Source organism: Pan troglodytes, chromosome 3 (assembly GCF_028858775.2).
Source record: "Pan troglodytes isolate AG18354 chromosome 3, NHGRI_mPanTro3-v2.0_pri, whole genome shotgun sequence".
NCBI lineage: Eukaryota > Metazoa > Chordata > Mammalia > Primates > Hominidae > Pan > Pan troglodytes.
The window spans coordinates 48,529,273-48,554,456 of NC_072401.2; the positions used below are offsets into that span (position 1 = coordinate 48,529,273).

The following is a 25,184-nucleotide window of genomic DNA, read 5'->3' on the forward strand; positions in this document are numbered from 1 at the left end:
CCCGCACCTCACCATCAAGAAAGTTCAGGTTCAGGTAATCAATGGGTGGGGCATCTTTAACCTTTGCACTTATAATTGCCCCACCTGTCTACTTCCTGAGTGAATTATGCCAATGGATTATCACTCCATTTGGCATGTCATCTGCCAACTTGCCCCACTTAATTTCTAGTAACACAGAAATTTTTAGGAAGACTACTTAAGATCTATATTTTTTGGAAATGTTACTACTATATATGCTTCTTAGAAATATTAGCGTAATTCTGAGCAATCTTTTAGCTTCAAGGAGATTACGGTATCTTCCACACTATGTTCAGAGCTGTTTGTCTTACAAGAGTTAGTAAAAAAAAAAAAAAAAAAAAAAAAGTGAATCCAAGAGTCACTATAAGAAAGATGTAAGATTATCAGCCAAAATTCATATGCTTGTGAAACAGAGAAAGCCCTGAAAATGGGAGAACAAAGGCTTATTCTCTTTTCCTTAAAAGTTACATGTAACTATAAAGATGCATGGATATTTCTTGTTTTTTATTATTTTAGCATTTCATAGAATTTATGCCAATATTGATTGATATAATCTTTGAGAACAGAAATTTTGTTTGTCCGTATAGTCTCAGAATCCAAAGCTTAACTTCAGCCTGTAGTTAGAGTATTGACAGGTGCATGGACCACATGAAGCTCCTGAGTTTTTAGACAGATTGTTTTTGGTGATTTTGGAATCCAATTTGACTATCTCTGTCACTTGTATTTTACCTGAGCTCCTGATTTAGGAAAAGTGCTGCAATGTATCAAGTACAGTTTGTCATAGGACTCTAGCATTAAGATACATTTCACTTAGATGGCCATGAATGCCAAGGCAATTATATAGACGAACCAGTTTTTAAAACTGAATTTTGTCAATTACTTTTTTTTGTTGTTGAGACAAAGTCTCATTCTGTCGGCCAGGCTGGAATGCAGTGGCGGGATCTTGGCTCACCGCAACCTCTGCCTCCCGGGTTCAAGTGATTCTCCTGCCTCAGCCTCCTGAGTAGCTGGGACTACAAGCACGTGCTATTATGCCCGGCTAATTTTTGTATTTTTAGTAGAGACAGGGTTTCGCCATGTTGGCCAGGCTGGTCTTGAACTCCTGACCTCAGGTGATCCACCTGCCTTGGCCTCCCTAAGTGCTGGGATTACAGGCATGAGCCACTGCGTCTGGCACAGTTACTTTTTTCACTGCTCACCAACGGGATTGATGATTGTCTTGCCTGTGCTTTGGTGTCTAGAAATGCTTTCGCTTTCAACAGAGCTGGCTTCATTAATTGCAAGGCCCCTTGCAAAATGTAAATGCAGAATCCCTTGTCCAAAAAGAAGGGAAAAAAATGTCATTCAACATACTGAAATGTAAAGTGCTTTTTATTCTTCTGTAGTCTCTCTCTCAAGTTGTCATGGTGTTTTTTTAATTTGCTATTTGTTGTCATTCTAAGAAAAATCAAAATTTAAATTAATATGAATTTTATCATTCATCTTTATATTGTACAATGTCAGCTTTGAATGTAAATGTAAGAACATTTAATTCATATCCAGAATCACTGAAATTATACAATTTACATTTTGTAGCTCGTACATGCATATGTATTTCATTCTTACCAGAACAGTGGACGTGTTGTACAACTGACTCAACAGTGTTTATTACACTTCTTGATACACATAGATTCTACCAACACTTTCTACTTTTGGCTAATATTGATGAGTAAATAAAGACTAAAAGGAAAAGGACTATATATTTCCTTATCGTTTTTTACCTTCTATGTCACTGTTTTCAGCATAAGTGACTAATACAAGAAAATAACATAAATTAAAAAGTATATGATAAGGTTCCTTGGTTGTTTGTATTTCTTATAACACCACTGCTTTCCTATTGCATACGAAGCAAGTTCTGGTTTAAGTGGAAAGCATGATCTCTTGGAGTTGTCAGCATCCTTGTTTACTCAGTTGAAGATACCACCTTGTACTTGCTTTGAGTCTTCCTGAACTCCCACACATTGTGATTTCACTGGAATTGTATGCTTACAGGACACTGCACACACTATATTCAAATGGGGTGGCAAGTAGCAACAGACATGCACGTGGTGCTCACCCCTGTGCTCATGTGCTTCCTCCATTGTTCCATCCACCTTCACTTATAAAGCCAAGTTTAAGAATACAGTTATTAAGAATTTTTAAATGGCAACAACATAGCATTATACCAAGTGGGGGCCCAGCTGAGGACCAAGTTCAGTGCTATTGTGCAGATCAAGCATTCACAGAGCTGGTGAATGAACTATTGCAAAGGTAACTTGTTGCCAAAATGTCATCCAGAAGGGCATCCTAGTATAATTTATTTATATCTGCATTATTTATTCACACCACCTGTGCACATTTTGTTCTTTTGACATGGAACAAAAGCAGCACACCTTATTCTAAAAGATGAAACCCTGCCTTGCCCATCAATATACAGGTTTTTTTGCCTTTGATAGGTACCTTTCCTTGCCCATTCTCCATCCAAACTCTAAAGGCAGCTTCATGCTGTTCTTTTATTTTTTATTTTTTGGACCACAAAGACACAAGACTAACATGGATCTGAATACATGAGCAAGATGAAGTGAGGGCATTCACTAAGCACAGGCACAGAGCCAAGTCATATAAAGGAAAACTTGAATTTTGTTCTACAGTTAGTTGTGGGAAACTGACTGATTCTCCTGAATCTGACCTCTTTGTAAACTCAGATCCCATCATCTTGTTTTAGCTCCCAGGATCCTGCCTGATCTCTGGGCTTCCAGCCTCCCAGCCTCAGACTGTTTTTTTGTTTTCTTTTGGGTTTTTTTTTTTTTAGTTTTGCTCTTTTTGCCCAGGCTGGAATGCAGTGGTGTGATCTCGGCTCACTGCCAGCTCCGCCTCCCAGATTCAAGCAATTCTCCTGCCTCAGCCTCCCAAGTAGCTGGGATTACAGACATGTGCCACCACACCCGGCTAATTTTTGTATTTTTAGTAGAAACGGGGTTTCACCATATTGGTCAGGATGGTCTGAAACTCCTGACCTCCAGTGATCTGCCCACCTCGGCCTCCCAAAGTGCTGGGATTACAGGTGTGAGCCACCACACGCAGCCTCAGACTCTTCTAATACATTCTTTACCATGACACCAATGTGATCCTTATAGGGCACATAGTCATCCAGACGTTCCTTGCCTAAAATATTTTTCTTGCTCTCCCTTGCTCTTAATTATCTTCATGATAATTAAAGTCCTTCATGGTTTAGCCCTGCCCAACTCTCCAACTTCCTACGTATCCTATGATCTTTCAGACAATGTGCAATTACTCAAATGTTTGCTCTCTCTTTCCTTTCTATTTGTGTATTTACCCACTGCCTAAAAAATTTTACTCTCTTTTCTTTGCCTGCCCCTCTCTTACTTGTCTTTTAAGAATTATCTTAGGAATCCATCCTTTTCTTTCTTTAACTATTCACTTTTTATTCAAGAAGTATTTTTTGAGCACCTGTGATAGGCCAGGTGCTGTGCAACAGTTTTGGGATATAGTGATGGACAAGAACAGAAAAGCCCCTGACCCGGGGGAAGCTGAGAGTCATCAGGGGTGGAGACAGATCATATATGCTTTCTCTCGAAAAGTCACGCAAATACGTGTACCAAAAAAAAAATGCCCAAATTAATTAAAATTATGATTAAGGTCACAAAGGAGAAATGTTTTCTGGAATTAAAGCATAGAAGCAAGTCAATATAACCCAGTGGAAATTACAGTTGAGCTGGATACTGAAGGGAAGATTGGATTAATTTAGAAAGGAAAGTGAAGAGTTGGATGCCAGGAGGTGGATCTGTGTTTTTGTTCTTGTTGTTGTTTGTTTGTTTGTTTTTTTATTGGAAGAGAGAAGAGCATAAGGAGAGGTTCTGGGACAAGAGAGAACTTGATATTCAAGGTACTAAAAGAAGGAGGAAAATGGTGCAATATAAATTGGAGAGGTAGGAAGAGGCCTGGCCAAGAAGGACCTTCTAGACCAAAGTGAAATTTTAGTCTGTATCTAAGAGCAGTGGGAAACTTCTGAAGTGTTTGGTTTAAAGAGGAGGAGAACAGAGTGGAAGGATCACACTTCAAAATTTTTTAAAGAGCTCTCTCAGCCATCATATCGAGAGCAGATCTGAGGGGAGCAAGAATGGAAAATCTTCCACATTTCCAAGGAAGAGTTGTTTATGAGGGAAAGTAGAAAGAAGTGGGAGTTACCACTTCTATAAAGATTTATTGATTTCCCTAACCCTTACCCCCTCTACCTTCAACTCTGGATTAGAACTTCGTTCCTGTGTTCCAGTGGAACCCTGTGTTTATTTCATTTAATCTACACAACAACCTCGCCCAATGGTCATTAGTAGTATCTCCACTTGGTGTATGAGAAAGTTTAAGGTTTGGAAAGGTGTAGCAACATGCCCAAGTCTCTGCGAGTAGTAGATGGTAGAGCCAAGACCAATGAGAAGGGGAGATGAAGGCATGAGAAGGAACAGAGGGATAAATAAGTATAGTGTATGCATGGGAGACAGTAGAAAATTTTAGCTGTAACAAAAAGTTAAAGTTGAGATAGGAAGACAGATTAAGGCCAAAATGTAGTGCAAAATGTACACAAAGAATAAGGCATTTAAAAGCAGAGCTCAAAGGTGGTGAATGCTGTTTGTGCCTTTTGGTTCTGAGCGATACCCTAACCTAAATTAACTGTCTCTCCTTGCCCGTCATCCGCACTCTTACCATGTCCTTCCCTTTTCTTGTAATCCTAGCAAGATTCTGTACTCTTTGGTGCACTTCCTCGCTCCTCCGCTTCCTAGAAACGTGCCAGTAATCTAGCTCCACTTCCATTTCCAACCAATGGATAAGTTCCCATGATTTCTTCAGTCTGTCCCCTCCTCTCTAGTCTTTCTGCTACTTTGCTAGTGCCGATATCCAGACATTAGCCTACCTTTCCTTGTTGTGGTACCAGCAGCCTAAATAGTTGCCTGGTTTGCAGTCTTTTGTCCCCTCAAACACATCCTCCTCTCCACGAAGGAAATCCACTGAAACATTGTTAAAAGAATCTTGTGGTTCTTGCCTTGCACCATCTCTCACCAACCCAGTCTCACTTGGGAAGATCTAACAGCACCAGATTATTTGTGGTTCACAAAAAAACTATTTGTAACTGCTTTTATAAAAAGCAGTTCTTTTTATTCCATACCTCTTTTCTTGCACTCGTGAGATTTCCTCCTCCTTAAACAGCATACATCTCTTTTCATATCCTCAGACCTGCCATCCTCTCCCACCCCACACCACTTTATTGTCACCTAACTTTTATTCTGTCCCCTTATACTCAGCTCCAGGGTCACCTCCTCCGGGAAGGCTCCCAGCAACAGGGGGTTCCTTTGTGTTAGACGTTCCTCCTTTTGCTCCCCCTGCATCTTCTGCATACCTCTAGTCTTAATATGTACCACTTCTTTTAAATAGAATTTGTTCACCTCTTCCCCCAACTACACTTTGGGGACCTCCTTGAGGGTAAGGCATAAGATATCTCCAGTGCCTGCTCAGCACTGCCATGCAGAACCCCACCCCTTCAGATGTCTGCATCTGATTTGTCACTGGTCACTGCAACACCCTCTCCCCAGTTCATTGGAAAACCTTTCCTACACTGACTACCTTCTGCCCTGAGTTGTTTTCACCCATATTGAAGCCCTTTTTTTTTTTTTTTTTTTTCCCTAGGATGCCTTGTATTCGTTGGCTAGGGCTACCATAATATAGTACCACAGTCTGGGGATCTCAAGCAATAGAATTATTTCCCCTCATATTTCTGAAGGCTAAAAGTCTGACATCAAGGCATGGGCCGTATTGGTTCCTTCTGAAGCCTTGCAGATGGGTGTTCTTTTCCCCAAGTCTTCACATGGTCTTTCCTCTGTACATATCTGTACGCTAATCTCCCCTTCTTATGAGGACACCAGTCAGATTGGATTAGGGCCCACCCTAATGACCTCATTTTAACTAATTACCTCTTCAAAGACCCTACATCCAAATACAGTCATATTAATATTTGTCATATTCTGAGGTACTAAGATTTAAGACATATGAACTTGGAGGGAAAGTAATTTAACCCATAAAATGCCTCTTACCCGTTAATACCTTTCCCCAAACCTGCTGCCAGTCTCAAGCAGCTCCCACCTGCAGAGATGCAGGTTACAGCGTCCCTGCCTCCCTCTTTCCCTGTTATTGAAAGCACTGTTATGAGCTGTTTGCATTTGGACTCCCTAGTTCTGGGATTTTGTGTATGAAGTTGACCTCCAGTGATATATGGGAACTAAGGAAAATTATTTCTTCTTCTATGTGATGCTTTCACATGTCTGAATAGATGACTTCCTATTTTCATTTCCCTTCTTATTTTTCCAAACGCCTATAGAATCTAGAGTTTATGTCATACAAGTGAATGGACTATTGTGCGCTGTAATATCACATGTCATGGTTTGACATTCCAAAGAGATGTATAAAAGATTGTTGATTGTTTTCAGACAAATAAAGAAGATTGGATCTTCCTTTTTATAACAAATAAAATAAAATAAAAACAAATTATATACTATACTTTTTATTGCTGAAGAAATGAGCCACAAAGAAGTTACTTGTCAAGTAAGTGTCAAAGCCAGTTTTCAAATTCAGGTCTTCAGACTGCAAAGCCAACAATGTGCTTTTCACTATATCATTATCTTATTTATAAGGAACTTAGAAGCAGACATAAATGTATTTCATAAGCACTTACTTTTATAAGCCTATGCTTATTTTATTAACTCGATTACTTTTTAAAAATATTTAAAATATTTGTTCATTGTTGAAATTTTCATTGTATGTTTTATTTTAAATGAGTTTAAAATTTATATTTATAATTATGATTTATAATAGAAAAGTATTGGATATGTTTACAATTTAAAAGTAAACATACTCATTTAAACTAATAAACTTCTAAATAATCTATTTTGTACCTTTTATAATTTTTATAATTGTTATGCTTTTTATTTAAGCATTTAAAAAATAATTTCAACTTTTAGTTTCAGGGGTACATGTGCAGGTTTGATACATGGGTGTATTGCATGATGCTGAAGTTTGGGGTAAGAATGACCTTATCACCCAGGTAGTAAGCATAGTACCCCATACGTAGTTTTCCAGCCTCTGCCCTCCTTGCACTCTCCCCACTCTGGTAGTCCCCCAGTGTTGGTTGTTTCCATCTTTATTTCCATGAGTACCTAATGTTTAGCTCCAACTTGTGAGAACATGTGGTATTTGGTTTTCTGTTCTGTGTTAATTCGTTTAGGATAATGGCCTCCAGCTGCATTCATGTTGCTGCAAAGGACATGATTTCATTCTTTTTATGGCTGTGTAGTATTCCATGGTGTATATGTACCACATTTCCTTCATCCAGGCAGCTGTTGGCAGGCACCCAAGTTGATCGCATGTCTTTGCTATTGTGAATAATGCTGCAATGAGCGTATGTGTTCATGTGTCTTTTTAGTAGAATCATTTATTTTCCTTTGGATATAGACTCAGTAAGGGATTACTGGGTTGAATGGTAGTTCTGTTTTAAGTTCTTTGAGAAATCTCCAATCTGCTTTCCACAGTGGCTGAACTAATTTACATTCCCAACAACAGTATATAAGTGTTCCCCTTTCCCCACAGCCCTGTCAGCACTTGTTGTTTATTGACTTTTTAATAATAGCCATCTGACTGTTGTGAGTTGGTATCTCTTCGTGGTTTTGATTTACATTTCTCTGATGATTAGTGATGCTGAACATTTTGTCACATGTTTGTCGGTCACTTGTATGTCTTCTTTTGAGAAGTGTCTGTTCCTGTCTTTTATCTACTTTTTAATGGGGTTATTCAGTTTTTGATTATTGAATCAAGTTTTTTAAAGATTCTGGATATTAGACCTCTGTCAGATAGTTTGTGAGTCTTTTCTCTCATTCTGTAGGTTGTCTGTTTACTCTGTTGATAGTTTCATTTGTTGTGCAGAAGCTCTTTAGTTTAATTAGGCCCCACTTGTCAATTTTTGCTTTTGTTGCAATTGCTTTTAAGGACTTAGTCATGAAGTCTTTGCCAAGGTCAATGTCCAGAATGGTGTTTACTAGGTTTTCTTCTAGGATTCTTATAGTTTGAGGTCTTACATTTAAATATTTAACCCATTTTGAGTATTGTATATGGTGAAAGATAGGGTCCAGTTTCATTCTTCTGCATATGGCTAGCCAGTTATCCCAGCACCATTTATTGAATAGGGAATCCTTTCCCTATTACTTATTTTTGTCAATTTTATCGAAGATCAGATGTTCATAGGTTGTCAGCTTTATTTCTGAGTTCTCTGTTCTGTTCCACTGGTCTGTTTATATTTCTGTTTTTGTACTAATACCATGCTCTTTTGGTTACTGTAGCCATACATCATAGTTTGAAGTTGGGTAAGGTGATGCCTCCAGCTTTGTTCTTTTTGCTTAGAATTTCCTTGGCTATGCAGGCTCTTGTTTGGTTCCATATGAATTTTAGAATAATTTTTTTTCTATTCCTGCAAAAAATTGTTAGACATTGTTAGTCTGATAGGAATAGCATTAAATCTGTAGATTGCTTTGGGCAGTATGGCCATTTTAATAATATTGATTCTTGAAATCCATAAGCATGAAATGTTTTTCCATTTGTTTGTGCCATCCATGATGGCACATGATGGCAGATGATTTATTTCAGCAGTGTTTCGTAGTTCTCCTTGTAGAGATCTTTCACCATCTTGGTTAGATGTATTCCTAGGTATTTTACTAAATTTTGCGGCTATTGTAAATGGGATTGTGTTCTTGATCTGGCTCTCAGCTTGAACATTATTGCTGTATAGAAATAGTACTGATTTTTGTACATTCATCTTGTAGCCTAAAACTTTACTGAAGTCACTTATCAGTTGTAGAAGCCTTTTGGTAGAGTCTTTAGGTTTTTCTAGGCATAGAACCATATTGTCAGCAAAGAGAGATAATTTGACTTGTTCTTTTCCTATTTGTATGACTTTTATTTCTTTATATTGTCTGATTTCTCTGGTTAGGACTTCCAGTACTATGTTGAAAAAGAGTGGTGAGAGTGGGCATCCTTGTCTTGTTCCTATTCCTAAGGGGAATATTTCTAGCTTATTTGCATTTCTATAAATTTGTATATTACTTATAAATAAATATTTTTATATAAAATTCTTATAAAATTAGCAAGGAGCTAAGTTACAGTACTTAGAAAATATTTGCTGATTGACAATAGGTGAGGAAATCTATTTATTAAATTATAACAGAGATTCACTGATACCTGCTATTCTACTCTGAAGAAGGCACCAGGGAAGACTAACAAGAAAATGTTTTTTATTAACATGAAAAATAATAGTAGCACTTATTATGTAAGTTTACTTGCTGGACTGAATTTTAAAGTCCTCCAAGCCAGCCTATGATATAGGTACTATTCCATTTTACATTTGAGGAAACTGAGGCTTAGCAAGGCTCATTAACTTATTCACAGTCTCAAAGGTAGTAAGCTATGGAGCTGACATATTTCCGACTCCATGCTCACTGTCTCACTGTGACACAAGCTGAAGAAATTACAGGATAGAGACATAGTCAGCGATTACTCATTGAAACCAGGAACATATTGGGTACAGGCACTTGAAGCCAGTGAAGCTCATAAAAGGGACATTGGTCATCTGACACTGAGTTACTTCACCTCTGTGGTGTTTAGTCTTCTAACTTATAAATATGAGGTTGATGATGGCAGTTCCTCAGGGATTTGCTGTTAAGCAAAAAAGAGTTGGATGTGTGTGTGTACATACATATGTACTATATCTCTAAATACATATATATAGTACATACATATGTACTATACCTCTAATATATATACATATATAGTACACATGTACATATGTATATATGTATAAATATATAGTACATATGCGTATATATTAGAGATAGCTGTATAAACCAGTTCAATCCTTTTGAAAAGCAATAATTGGATAGTAAATAAAAAGAGCCATAAAAATGTCTATATTTTTGGCCTGGAAATCCTACTTCTAGAAATATATTCTAAGAAATGATTCAAAAGGCAAAAAAAAGAGCATATGTAATTACAGGGAGAAAATGGAAATGATAAAAATATATATCAAGATATAAAATACATTATAGTCTATGCTGATGGAACATTGTATAGTCACTAAATATTACAACTCTAGAGACTATGCAACGAGACAAAATATGTAATATGTGATGCTATGTGGATACAAGAGGTTAATACAAAGTGGTGTTCTAGCTTAATACACATGCGTTTGGATAAAGCCTGGCAGAAAACTCCAAGATATGTGAGTATGGTGAAGGGAATGTGGTGCCTTCTTTCAGAAGTCCCATTAATGTGGAGTGTTTCTCGTTTTAATGTTCTTTGTAATTGTAGCCTGGTGGTAAGTACAGGTGGTGCTGAAGATGCATGAAACATGGGGAAGGAAGGTAACCGCACAAGGGACATTTTAAAAATCAGCATGTAAAACAACCAGGAAATAGAAATTTAAAGGCAAAAATTTAGCAGAGCATTCAGGGGAAATGGGTACTGAGGGAGGTGCTGAAGAGTACATTAGCAGGTCAGGCTCTAACAAGATCCTGCCAAAAAAAACTGGAAACCCAGAATGCTTGTGAGTTGGTTCTCCCCTGTGACCTTCTTTCTGCTGGCAAGCCTGTGATAATAGCCCAAAAGGAAGGAAGAAAGTGTAGCAGTATGCACAGTTTACTTAAGTTCACCAAAAACTGTACTCGACTGTAGAAAAGGGAGGAAGTCTGGTCAAGCCTGAGTGAGTCAACGTTTAATCGCCCTCCACCCAGTTCTCCTCCCTTCCCAAGGCCACCTCAGCTTTATGTCTGTGTGCTTGACCCTTCCAAGGGAGGAACTCCAGCTGTGAGGGGAGGGACCAGCCCAAAGCCCTATTGGTTGGTCTCAACAACCAGGTTGAGGGGCCAGAGAGAGCAGGGACCAGGACAGTGGTGATGATCTACATCACATCCCCTTTTAGGAATTTTCTTTTTCCTCTGTTTCCTCTGAGTATTTGAAAGGTCACAGCTCCCTCCATATCCTAGGCCCCAGAAAGAGCCCGTAGCCTTTGAGCAGTGTGAGGAGCAACCAAAGTGCTTTGTCATCAGTTTGTTGAAAGCTCTCTACCGATGCAAGGTACAGTTATTTTTGCTCCTTAAATAATGAGTGACAGGATGAGGTTGGAGATGGGAATGGCAATCTTTAAGGTAGAATCTGCTTCCATCTCAAAACAGAACACACCGTTACTAGCCTTGAGGTGCGGGGAGGAGGAGCAGGCATTGGATGGATGTGAACATCCTTGTTTTGTATGGAGTATAAAATCAAGACTTCTGCGAGAGGAGGCATTCTTTCAGAACTATTAGGATAATTTGGGCTGCCTGGTGACTCAGCCTTAAGCAGATGCCACTTGGTCTGATCCCACTGCTCAATCAACTAGCTGAGCTTGCCAGATGATCCTCACATCTTTATTTCTTAAAAACCTTGATTATCGCTTTCCTTTTGCACCAGAAGTTGCTCTTATATTTCAGGCATCAGGATAAACACTGAAGGTAGTAATTACAGTTCAAGGCCTTAACAACTTCTTTGGTCTCCTTTTAGGGGTCCAATCTGGAAAGATAGCACCAGATACCTTTCACATAGAGATTTCTGAGAAGTTCTGTAGCTTTTTGGAGTTCTGTAGCTCTGAAGTTATTATGGGAAGAAGATAAGGGTACAATTACCCTCATTTTCCAGAGATCTGGAGAGGATGGCTGGTTTGCCTGAGGCTTCAACAACTTTTCTGTAATTCCCTGCTAGTCTCCTTATTCCAAGTCCATTCTCAGCGTCCACACCCCCACATTCAGCAAATGGTGAGTTAGTGTGAAACACTGTTAAGCATCAGTCACCCAGACTGTGTGTGTGTACATACATATGCACCATATCTCTAATACATATAATACATATATACATAGTACATACAAAACCCTGTAGGTGGGAAAAGCCTGAAATGAGGATGGGGGATAGGAAAAGGGAAATGCTATTTAATAATAACTATATGTCCCTCATTGTTCTGTGTTTTGCATATGAACCCACTGTTTCAGAAGTTCCCTCTTATGTGTGGCCCAGACTTACGTTTTTCCACCAAATAAATAATTTATAAGTAAGAAATCTATGCTTTGCAACTGCTGGGTTGTTTTGGTCTTAGGTATACCCAGTGTAAATGTATCAGGGGAATGTTTGGTCTAAAGAAAATCAGGCTGCATAACACCTTAAGAAAGCTAGTTACATGTTGCCATAGCAACTGGAGGAGCCTCAGAGTGAAGGGCAGAGTTCTTCAGATTCATCTACTGCCTCTGCAGATTGACTTCCTTGAAACAGAATCATGTTTCACAATCATCGATACTGAACAGTTATTTTCATTTTTAAAAAGTTACAACCTTAAGTTGATATATTTTGGCTTTTTCTCTGGTACCATTCAGTATCTTTTTACCTTTGGAAGGTGGGAGTTGGTAATGGTATCCTTTGAAACTTTCATTCATGCATTCACTAATATAGTTGGGACCTGTGCCAGTGGGGTTTGATGGTAATTACTCTTTGATGGCTGGAACATGACCTGTGAAATGAGTTGCTGGTCTCACTTTAACTCCTAATGGACAGAAATCCGCGTCTCTCAGAACCCAACTATAACGCTTGTTTTCAGGCCCCGGGAAGAAGTTAGCAATTTGAATGGCTTCTCCTGAGGGTAAACTATAGGGTCTGTTCCCCAGGAATTATACTTTGCCTTTCTAGACCACAGATATCATTGCAATTAGTCTCAAAATACCCTGTGAGATGTGTGTAAATAACACAAACCACATTTGCAGACAGGGCCACCCTTTGAGAGTACAAGTAATTTGCCTTAGGGGAAGGGGGTAAGATAATTAGTAACAGCAGGAGTAGAGATTCCAGATGTTCATACTCCATTCCTTGCTAAGTCCACAGGAAAAAAATATCTTCCTTTTACTCAAGAAACACAGCCAATTAATGGACAGTGTGGGTGGGAATGGGTCAATATTTGTTGATTAATTTTTGAAGTTCATTTTTATTTTATGGGGTTTATTGGTGCCTACTATTAAGTTTTTTTTTCCCCCGATAACAAGTCTCTTGATGTCTTCTCTACCAAGACTGAAAAAAGTGGGTGAAAAATGTGTGTAGTGAGAACTGGGGCTGGAGGTTGGAGAGAGCTGGATTTATTGGGGTGTTTTAGAAATTAGTAAGGACATAAAGAAAAAGATTCCGCTGACACAAGCAATAATTAATTGAAAAAAAAAGAGCACATACATTGTATAAGATCTGTTTTAGATTGTGAAGGATACAAGGTAACTAAAGCATGTGTTCTGTCCTCTGTAGCTCACATTCACAGCAGATAGTCACAAGTACTCTGTTTAGTCAATTTTCTGCTGCTATAACAGAATACCACAGACTGGGTAATTTATACAGAGAAGCTATTTATTTGGCTTATGGTTCTGGAGGCTGGGAAATCCAAGACTATAGCACCAGTATCTGGTGAGGGCCCTCCCATGGTGGAAGGTGTGAGGAAGTGAGCACATGAGACAGAGAGAAAATGGGAGTTGAACTTTTATCAGGTGCCTACTCCAAAGATAACTTAACACATCCCCATGAATACAGCATTAATCTATTTAGGAGGGGAGAACCCAGATAGCCTAGTTACCTCTTAAAGGTTTCATCTCTTAATATTTTTACAAAGGCAATTATGTTTCTGACATAGGAGCTTATGGGGGGCACATTCAAACCATAGCACACTCCAATAATAGTATTTTGGGACTTGGTAGGGAGAAATTTATTCTGACTCTAGTAAGAAGTAGAGAACAATAGTGAAATGTTTCATAGGGAATTTGAGCTGGGCTTTATAGAACAAGTAGGAATTCACAGGCAGATATTACAGAAAGGCTATTTTAGGAATCGTGAGCAGCATAAAGAACAGCATAAATTGGAGACATTCGCAAAAATAACATGGGCCAATGTGACTTGAGATTTAGGGTAAACTATAGGGCAGAGTTGGAGTCAAAACTGAAAAAGCAAAGACTCTTTGGGAGGGCTCTAAATAGCAGGTAGAGTACTTTGGAAATTATCCCATATGGAATCAAAGATTTGGAAACCAGAGGGTTACATAGGGTCACTTCGTTTGTTTGTTTGTTTGTTTTGAGACGGAGTCTCACTCTGTCGCCCAGGCTGGAGTGCAGTGGCACAGTCTTGGCACACAGCAACCTCTGCCTCCTGGTTCAAGCAATTTTCTTGCCTCAGCCTCCCGAGTAGCTGGAATTACATACCTGGCTAATTTTTGTATTTTTAGTAGAGACAGGGTTTCTGCATGTTGGCCAGGCTGGTCTTGAACTCCTGATCTCAAGTGATCTGCCCACCTCGGCCTCCCAAAGTGCTAGGATTATATGCATGGGCCACCGCGCCTGGCCGGGTCATTGTTTTTATGCAATGATATATTAGAAAAGTTATTTTTTAAAAGATTCACATAGTCTGATTCATGTTCTAAGAAGATATCTTAAGAGGTGAACATATTCTGAATTTATGTCAACATGTGTGTAATTAGTTCCCTCAAAATGTCATAAATGGTGTCCCTGTACAAGTTTAAATGGGTTTGCACAGGCTGCAAACTAAAGAAACCATGCAAAAATGCTGACTCAAGTATTTCAAGTGACAACTATCAAGTTTAAATGCTTGCGGCACTGTTGTATCAGGGAAATGGATCCATGCAGCTGGAAAGCCAGGCACATCCCTGAAATTTCCCTTTCTGTGTTTCCTTTCTTGCAGGAACAGCAATGGAAACCTTCCATGTACAGCAGCATAACTCCAGTTTGCTTTCCAAGCCCTCTGATTGAGAAGCCAATAGACAAAGTAAGAATGAACCTACTTTTATCAGACACGATGATTCGAGCCAGTTGGCTGTTATTTCTTTTTGCCTTGAGCTATTTCGGTGAAATAATAAAATTGATCTTATAAAAGTAACTGGTATAATTCAAAGTTTGTACTATTTGGTTGGCCTTAGTAGGACTTTCTCGGGCAAAATGTTGAGTCTGAGAAAACTTTGATCCGAGAGTCCCTGTCCTCAGTGTCGGTCTCCACATCCCAATGGCATCCTCCCCATCTTCCTTCACTCTTCTGATCTCTCCACTCTGATTCACCTTCCCCTGCCTATGGAAACTTATAAGAAAGAGGGTGCTTTTAGTCACTGACATCTTCATGTGGAAATCAGCCACAATACTAACTGTACAATATTTGTCATTTAAACTATCTTTCAGACTTAAAGATTTTGCCTCTAGAAACTACAGGTATATGCTTGAACTGCTCCTGTTCTGGACCTGCAGTCACAGCCATCAGTCCCACTGGGGAGTATAGCACCCTAAAGGAAGAGTGTGGGGCTCTCTGAAGCCAGCCCACCTGGCTTCAAGTCACAGGTCTGCCATTCACGGGCTGTGTGACTTTAGCAAGTCCCCTGTTAAAAAAAAAAAAAAAAGATCCAATCAAACAAAAACTCATTATAATGGTACCTGCCTCATGGGGCTGTCACAAAGATAAAATAATTTATTTATTTATTTATATATATTTTTGGAGACAGAGTCTTACTCTGTTGCCTAGGCTAGAGTGCAGTGGTGCGATCTCAGTTCACTGCAACCTCCGCCTCCTGGGTTTAAGCAATTCTTATGCCTCAGCTTCCCGAGTAGCTGGGACTACAGGCATGTGCCATCACACCTGGCTAATTTTTTGTATTTTTAGTAAAGACGGGGTTTCGCCATGTTGCCCAGGCTGGTCTCGAACTCCTGAGCTCAGGCCATCCACCCACTTCAGCCTTCCAAAGTGCTAGGATTACAGGCGTGAGCCACCGCGTCCTGCCTAAATAATTTAATATAAATCTGCAAAAGCAAGGAATTTTTTTTTAATTTTTACCTATTTTGTCCACTGTGTATTCAGGCACTCAAGGAGTTATGCAAATGAATTGAATACATGAATAAATGAAAAGCTAACTAGTAAGCTTAGAGAAACTACATCCCCAATTTGTTTATCTCAAGAAATAGAAGAAGGAGGTGTTGTATTTCAGAAAGAGAAACCAAACTCTGGTGAGTAGATCAAGCATATCTTCCAGGTATACCTTAACAGAAGGATCACAGTGTCCTTGGGATTCTCACCACCTTCCTGTCCTTTGCTACTGCAGTACATCTCTGGACCACACGCAATTCAAAATCTAGTATGAAACATAGTCACTGCCAGGAAAAGCCAAAAACAAACAAATAAAAATTCTTTAAATAGTGTTCTTATAGATATATGTGGGTAGAACCAGAGGGGGTTTTTTTGCAGTTTTTAGAGGAAACGAATCTGTTTTCCTAGCTAATTCCTGGTAATTTTGCCTTGGCCACAAGTCCTGCCAAGGCAGCTGTATGCGGAGTGTGAAATCCCGGGTGAAGCAGAAGCCGCCTGTCTGTGCTGTCAGCGAGGCTGACATTTTGCAGGCGTAGCAGGGGAGCAACCCTAGTTTCTTGGGACTGTGTTTCTGTATTTTGTGTTTGGTGAGGTCTGCACTTCCCCTCTGCTGACTTCAGTTCCAAGTAAGAGGAATATCCTTTCGCCCAAAGATTAAAGCAACCAACCGACAACAAAACACACCCTGGATGTCACAGAATGTGTTGCTAACTGTTCCAATATTCACAGCCTTGCCCCCATGGCTGTCCCCTCTAGCCCCCATATTTTGACATTGTTTATATAGCCTCTAAATAGATCACCAGTTTGTCTGTGGAGACAGAGAGAAGCCTTTTCAAAGGCGAAGGTCAAAAGTCAATGAACCCCTCAGGGGTCGCTTGACTAAATTTCATTTCAATTCAGTATGTGGTCCGGAGTTTACTCCCTGGTTTTCTAGGCATGAGGAGGAACAGAAGCAGCAGTATACAGATGTTAGGGAGTGGCTTTTTGAAATGCTTTTCAGAGAGGGGAAGTGAATTTAGCACAGTATGACCATGCATGGTTCTGCGATATTGTCTCTCTGTGTGATTCTCGGGCCCTCCTTCCCCACTGGGGCGGTTAGCAGATGGGCTTTCTGTACGGTGTCACCAGGACTGTTCTGGGTCGAGTGAGATCGCTCCCAAAGGACGCTCTTGCTCTCTTTTATCGTAGCTCTGGCTTATGGGCTTAATATACTTGCTATAAATTACTCTAATGAATTTATTTTGCAGTCAGCTTTGATATTCATCTACCTGGAGGGGAGAAATGACGCTAAAAAATGTAAACAGAGTCAATCTATAATTATAGGGGCCCATGGAAGGCAGCATTTGGGTGGATAGTTGAAACCTATGGTTAATCTGCCCAGAATCCAAACTATCTTCCTCACTACCAAGAAATTTCGAGGGTAAGGCTGAAAGCTGGCTCAAGATGGGATTTTCACCACCCAAACAATGATCCTCCAAGCTGAATCAGGGATCAGCATTTTGTTGTTGCTGTGGGGGAAGGGGGTGTTTTGTGAAAACCCACAATTGGAAAACAGAGGATTTCAATGTGAGCACATGATAGAAAATAACATTTTGGAGCCAGCTCAAATCTTAAAACTAAATGATAACTCTTTTCCTTAATGGTTGTGATGAGAGGGTAGGCATAATGGGGAGAAACTCTTGGAGCAGAGAGGAAGAAGCCAGAGAAATCACTCTGGGCAACAGGCAAGCAAGCCTAGAATATGTGGTTATCTACCCGTCAGATAAAGAGAAATCGAGTGTTTTATTTTACATAATTGGAGTCAGAGCCTTTTGAATGAAACATACAAATTTATGTAAATAAGAATGCAAATGTTAAAAATATGTGTCTTGGGATTTCCTGGGGATAACCTGGCAGCTTTGTCTTCCTTTCCTTTGCAGCTGCTAAATATTGTGTTGTGAAATCTCCAGCTGAACTTATTCCATCAAATCCCACAATGTTACAGCTAGAAGACTTTTCTTTGTAATCTATAGGAGATACTTTGGAGGATGAACTAAAACAGAGTAAACTTTAACATATTTTACAGTAAACATGTTACTCCTAGTGGTTGCACAGGCCAATAATAAATGCAAAAAGAATTGCAGGATTTTAATAAATTAATGGGAGATTCAAAGTAGACTACTGAAAGGGAATTGGACAATGATGATGAAAACTAAAGCAGGAACTGAGGGAAATAGGTAACATTAGAGGTTAACATAAAAAATTACCAGGCTCTCTGCAAAATTCTCATTGGTGCTACTGGCAAGGTATTGTGCATATCATGCCAAGTTAAAACAACCAAGTAAAATGCGATGACCTCAGCAAACTGTGCAGGTTTCTCCAGATACACAAGCAAACAACTGCTCTGAATAAGGGGCTGCCCATGACCATGGCTGCCAACTTGCCTTTCTCAACAGAATTTAGGAGACACCTTAATCTGATTGACTTGTCCTCAATCCAAAAAAAAAAGTAATAAATAAAATTATTTTATTTGACCAGAAGGAAATGGAGAGATAAACTGCTTTGAAGGATAGCAGTGTTATTAAATGAAAGGATGTCTAAGAAAGTAAACAAGACTCCCTAGGCGTTCTGTATTTCTGAGTGAGGGAAAGGGAAACTGAAGGAGCCAGGTGGAAGTAACTGGATAAACAACAGATTAAAAAGAAAGGAACTGGTGAACTTTGAATCAACAAAACACAGATCTGCTTTATTTCAAAGTTGGGAAGCCTCCATGGGAAGAAAAAATTAGAGGTGTCCTTTTCATAGATTAATCTTTAGCTTCTTTTACCACCACACAATTTTTCCTAGCAAAAAATGTTTAGCTTAGCTAATGGGGACCATTTTAAGAGTAGTCAAGTAAGTCACAGGCTGTTCAAAATTACTGAACATTATATTATTATATTATGGCTAGATATGGATGGACAGCACTAATTCCACAGGTGCCTTGAGACATCATATTCATTATTTAGGGCTGTCAGTGACCCAAGAAGATGGAGAAGTCAACTCAATAACTAGTGTATTGACTACTGCTGCTTCCAAAAAATACTGAAAGTCGTGTGTGGAATAATTGGAAGATATTGATTCTTAGCAAAGCAAGTCATAACAACTACTATAGTTGTATAAGAACATGATCTTAGTTTTTCTGTGAGTACCCCTGATTTGGCTGGAACTCTTTTGCTATACGTTTAGCTTCTGGTCACTGAGGCAAAATGTGTTAAGCCAAGTAATTTTCTTCTGTAGCTTTTTGTGATGAGGTGAAGAAAAGCTTCCAGTCAAATAGTCCATTTTTTTCTTCTAAAATAATGGAAGCTTCAGTTGGGCATATGGCCACCCAGATAAAAAGCACATTTATCAGCCTCCCTTGCAGCTAGATGTGGCTATATGGCTAGATTATGGCCAATGGGATGTGAGTGGACATGATGTATGTAACTTACAGGTCATGTCCTTTATAAAAAAGCCCTGCCCCTTATGTTAGCTGGAATACAGATGTGGTAACAGAAGCTAGACCAGCCACCTGAGACCAAGAGAGAAGGGCAGAGAAACAACATTGAAAAGTTGAGGTCTCTGATTCCATAGAACACTTGGCTGCTTGTGCTCTGACTATAATTGCCTAAGACAGAAATACACTTCCGTTTGGTTTATGCCACTACTATTTTGGTCATTATTACTGTGGCAGCAATAATATCTTACTGCACAATTACACAGAGCAGAGAGTAGGCTGCCTGTTCTGTGGGAAGTCACTGAGAGAACCTGATACAATAAATAGCAGTGAAAGGAATGGAGATGCTAACTTGTTAGCACCCATTTCCTAAATCCAGCCTCGTTGAGAAAGAAGAGGCAGATAAGCTAACTTCTGGCTTGAAGAACATGGTGGTGAGCAGGACTCTGCTTAGCAGAGAGCCCTGTCTTTCAGTTCTGAAGGTAGTAAACCTAGGTATCTAATCTCAAAGAAATTCTCCTTAGAACTGAGGCAAACAGATTCTACTGAAACTACTCAAACTCGAGTCCATTTTCTATCAAATAATGTTTCTATTGATACTAGCTGTTTGTCCACTGTAGTGAAGTCCATTGTCTATCAAACAATTCTTCCAAGGATACTTACTGTAGGTAGGAGGTGTCATTAGTTTGGGGATATTCACAAATAGTTTCATGTCTGTATTTCACATAATATTCTATTTCATTATCTGAGGCAGGTTTGGATTCCCTAGGGCAACAATCTTGGACTCCAGCTTTTGCTATAACTCTATCACACAGGCTTTCTATGGGAACAGTAAATCAGTACCTCATACTTCATTCTAGATCCATTCTTTTTTTATTTAACATGAAGTAATACTTATTGTTTTGGCTTAATAGATTAACCCTCTAAAAAGGCAATGGTTACTATCATACACTAGAGTCCATGGCAGATTTTTTTCATCCTGCCTTTCCCCTAAATGTCTGAAACCGTGATATGTACATAGTAGCCAGGTAGTGCCTGTCTGTTGATGGTGAAATGAATGCAAAATTTTAGTTTGTTATTCAGTTAGGTATTTTCATCTTCTTATCCTCATTCATAATGGTTTTTGAAGTAGTATTCTATGTTAGTGGCTTACTATATTTGACTAAGGACAAATAATTTTTAAAATCAGTATTATCTGTACTGTCTTGTAAATATTAAATAATCAGAGGGGGGACTATAGATCTCTTAAATTTAGAGTCCTGGGTTCTCACTACCACCCAAGCATAACCTAGGCTGAAGTTTACTACATTAATTCCATCTGTAGGAGTTCAACTGGGTAAAAAAATACAGTCTAATGCATTAAGGTGAGAAGTTTATCCACCCTAACATTCCTAACAGGCAAGATGGTTCTATAAATAGACTCGATAAACTCAGAAGAGTTGTAATAAAATTTAACAAATGAGCTTAAGCCAATGGCAATTCATTTTATGTCCTCCTTTAAGGATAAAACTATTTAATGTTAGCTCTCAAAAGCCAAAGAAAATAAATGAAATGTGAACAATTAATATCTGTAGAATATTTATTAGGCTTATAAATTGATTAATTTTAGAAGTATGTAGATGCCTCCCCACTATAAAACTGAGAAACAATAAACGTGAGAAACAGGTATCATTCTTGTTCTTCTGATCCTGCTTTACAGCTTATCTTTAAAGGTTAAAACATATGGTACAACATGTATGGACTAAATGCACATACACATCACCATATACTGATGTTTAAATATAAATAAATGTTTTGTTAACAGCATGTGCACACGAACACAACACACACCATCCTCAGATCCTTGCTGCTGTGGAATGTGCTGCTATCAAAGGGCACAGAGTCATATTTGTATTACAGAGATATTGTTTATTCTTTCCTTGTCGCAATGTGCTGATACTTTTCCATTAACACCACCCTAATGTCTCTTCCAGAACCCAGGTGAAAAATATCAAGTGGAACTTCTGATGGAAAAATGCTAAGTAGATGGCCTGGTGTATTACTGAGGGAAAAAGAAACTTTAATTTGTACCACCTGAGAGTAGTCAAAACACATGACCTAAGGCTGCCATAGGATGCATATACCCTCTTTTCACATAGATAGGAAAAAAAAAAATCACTGAGCTCTGTGAAGCCGCACCACTGAATCATCAGCAGGATTAATACAGAATTAAGGCAGTTTTGCTACCTTCCCAATCTCCTTGCCCTTGAGTTCCTTTTGTTATCTTCCCAGTACTCTTGAGAAAGCCAAAGGAAGCACTCCCTGGAAATATTGCATTCTCAGCTGAAAGCTAGCCAAGCATCCACTAAGAAATAAACAGACATTGAATACCTACCATGTGTGAGGCAGTGTGCTATAAACTGTAATCCAGGGCAATTTTGTATAAATGATAACAGAAATAATAATTATTACAACAATTACTATTGTTTGAGGACTCTGTGCCAAACACTAACGTAAGTTCTTTATAAGCATTATCTCATTTAATCATCTTACAGATGAAGCCTAGGTGATAAACAACTTGTTCAAAGTCACAAAGCTAATAAATGGTACGTTGGCATTCAGACCCAGGCATGCTGACTCAAGAACCTATGTCTTAACCACCTGCTAGAGAAGTGCTTTTTTATTTGGACAATCTCTTTCCTATTCCTAGTTGAAATATAATCAAAGTTTCCTGAGAGGACACAGAAGGATGCCAAAAAAAGTATGACCTGGCTTATATTATGGGTCACTCTGGCTACAGTTAGCCAACCTTAGATTTTCATTTTCTAAAGGGCCCCAGTTATAAATAGCAACTGTGCACAAATGGGAAATAATGTGTGAGCATGCAGCCTTAGGCTGATCCTTTAAAAGCAGTTGTTTTACAAAGAAATTTAAAGGGAGTATGAGCTGCAAAGATGTCACCATGAGGTTACTCAGATCAAAATAGTATTCTTCAGAAGCCATTCCGTATATTTAGGTGTCCCAATTTATCTCCTCTGGGAGAAGGAGGCTTAGTGTTCACCTAATCCATGAGGTTATGCATTTAATTTTCAGAACTTTAACACTGTCAATGAAAAGACTCAAAGTGATATTATTAAATATCATTAAAGTTCAGTTTAATGAAAGAATTACAATCAAGTCAAGGGTAGAGCTAAAATCTCCACTCACCACTAATGCCTGTAAAGTTTTTGCATATAGGCAGCTTGGATGCCTGTTAAAATAAATGAGTACAAATGAGGTGAACAGAGAGCAGATCGCATAAAAGTTTATGGTCTGAACAGTAGGGAGGTAATTAGTGGAGCGATGAACTCCCCAGTTGTGTCTGTGTTTTTAAAGGTCACTTCCTGTATTTCATAAAAGATGGGGGATTACTTTCATAGGACTTTGCTTGCACCATTGTGAACATTTATTTCAGCCCACCTTATTTTAAGGTTGTTTGATTGCACATCTGTCTTTTGCTCTGGCTTGTAATCTCCTTGACTAGGGGCTGAAGTGGTGCAGGATCATGCTCTATTAATGTCCCCAAAGCACCAAGCACAATTCTTTTCACATAGTAGCTGCTTGTTAAGGAGAGGGAGTGGCAGAAGAAGGAAAGGAAAGCAATTCTCACACTGATGAATCCGAGATCCATGTTTTCTGATTACCTGGGTTCAGGTTGCTTTTTATTACATGCCTTCTGAAACCTCTCTAATGAATTCCTTACTGGAAAATTTAACTTTACCTTAAAAGACAGTTGCTTACAGAATGATAACGCTTGAAAGGCTCTATTCATTTGGAAAAGTCAGAAACTACAATTTTTACACTAAGGAGTTTCAAAAAGAATCAGCCATAAGAGATGTTATGTTGAGATTAAAACAAAATAGAAGCCAAGCCCTATGACCTGTGCCTGTAATCCCTGCTATTCAGGAGGCTGAGGTGGGAGGATTGTTTGAAAGCAGCCACTGCACTCCAGTCTGGGCAACATGGTGAGACCTCATCTCTAAAAAAAAAAAAAAAAAAACAGGGAGAGAGAGAAAGGAGAAAATGAAAATGTTCTTATGCTTTGTGAAAGGAAGTTAGTTGTTTCCTTCATTCACAGCACCAGTGAAGGTGATCTTGCCAGGATTGGTAGGAAACCCCTAACCGCCAAACCCAGAGAATACATTCCAATTCTTCTCTGACTTGATCTTCACAGCATTTGACTCAATTGCCCTCTTCTGGAAAGTTGTTCCTCTCTTGGGTTTTATGAGAGCAGACCATTCTAATTCTCATCTGACCTTCTTGGTCTCTCTTACAATACCTTCAATGTTGTGTTACCCAGTGTTCCATCCCTGGTGCACTTTGTGTTTTTTGTTTGTTTGTTTGTTTGTTTTTGTTTTTGTTTTTTTGAGATGGAGTTTTGCTTTTGTTGCCCAGGTTGGAGTGCAATGGCACAATCTTGGCACACCACAACCTCTGCCTCCCGGGTTCAATCAATTCTCCTGCCTCAGCCTCCTGAGTAGCTGTGATTATAGGCGTGCGCCACCACACCTGGCCAATTTTGTATTTTTAGTAGAGACGGGGTTTCTCCATGTTGTTCACGCTGGTCTCAAGCTCCTGACCTCAGGTGATCCACCTGCCTTGGCCTCCCAAAGTGCTGGTTGTGTTTTTTGTGTGTGTATGTAAATCAACTCTCTCCCTTTGAGCAGTTGTCTTTATTCTGTTGGTTCATTTACTCAACCTGTTCAGAACTAAACTAGTTAGCTTCTCTTTCCCTTCTGCTTCTCGTGCTCTACAAATGTTCTGTTTCTCCCTCACTGAATGGTCCTATCTTCTACCCAGCAATTCAGGCCAGATATCTGGGTGTCATCCACAATTCCTTCCTTCTCGTGCATTCAGTTAGCCACCAAATTCAGATGGTGCTTGGTCCTTAACATCTCGCTGTCTCCTTCCTCATTATGAAATCTCTATTTATGGCCCTCATCATCTCTCATCTGGACACTGCAGACAAGTTGTAAATATGATCAACTTACTTTCTCCACTAAGATGTGGAATGGCATCCTATTGGCTTCTGAGTTGGTCCGCATCTCTGGATGGCAGAGGGAGCCATGTGGGATGTATCTACCCCTGGCCTCAGTGCCCACTGCCCATTGCCTCCAATGCTGTACCCCAGTCTCAACTTCACAACTTGGTGCCGTTGTTCACCCTGCTCCTTCTGCTTGTTCTTGTCCAGTTCCTTTCTCTTTCAAAAAAATCTATCTTACAATTCACCTCCACTTCTTTTCCTCCACTGCTAGAACCTCTGTTCTGGGTTAAAACTGTACCTTGCACTTTCTTTTATTACAGTGTTGTTCTCACTCAGTTGAAATAGCATGTAATTGTCTCCTCTGAGTAATGAGTGTGTCTCTAATCTTTGTCTTGAATGTGTGGCACATACTAGGCACGGCATGGTCCAGAAATCCTGCTTGTGCCTGTGAATACCTTTTCTATTCATGTCACCACATACTGATAATGCAGAGCTCATTCAAACCTAGACTTCAGAACTCTTCTTCTCACTTGTATATTTTTTCATTCTCCAGCCAGAGCACCAGACTCTTAACTTCATTAATGAGGAAAATAAAACACTTCTTTTCCTTACAGATGATTAATGCCTATTACTATGCTAAAACTCATCTTAAGGAAAGGAAAGATTTTTATC

At 39.2% G+C, this 25,184-nt stretch overlaps 1 protein-coding gene across 6 annotated transcripts in view; it reads left to right on the top strand.

Annotated features, from left to right (window-relative positions):
• The window catches only part of RASGEF1B (RasGEF domain family member 1B), a 620,736-nt gene that overhangs the window by 429,572 nt on the left and 165,980 nt on the right, over nucleotides 1-25,184 (top strand). For 5 of the 6 annotated variants that reach the window (XM_009447655.5, XM_054682937.2, XM_054682934.2 and 2 more), the window contains one exon: nucleotides 14,890-14,973. In XM_009447655.5, coding sequence (XP_009445930.2) covers nucleotides 14,890-14,973 — 84 coding nt within the window. Of the gene's footprint in view, nucleotides 1-14,889; nucleotides 14,974-16,093; nucleotides 16,194-25,184 lie in introns of those variants that run through there. The other variant, XM_054682939.2, reaches the window with a different exon arrangement.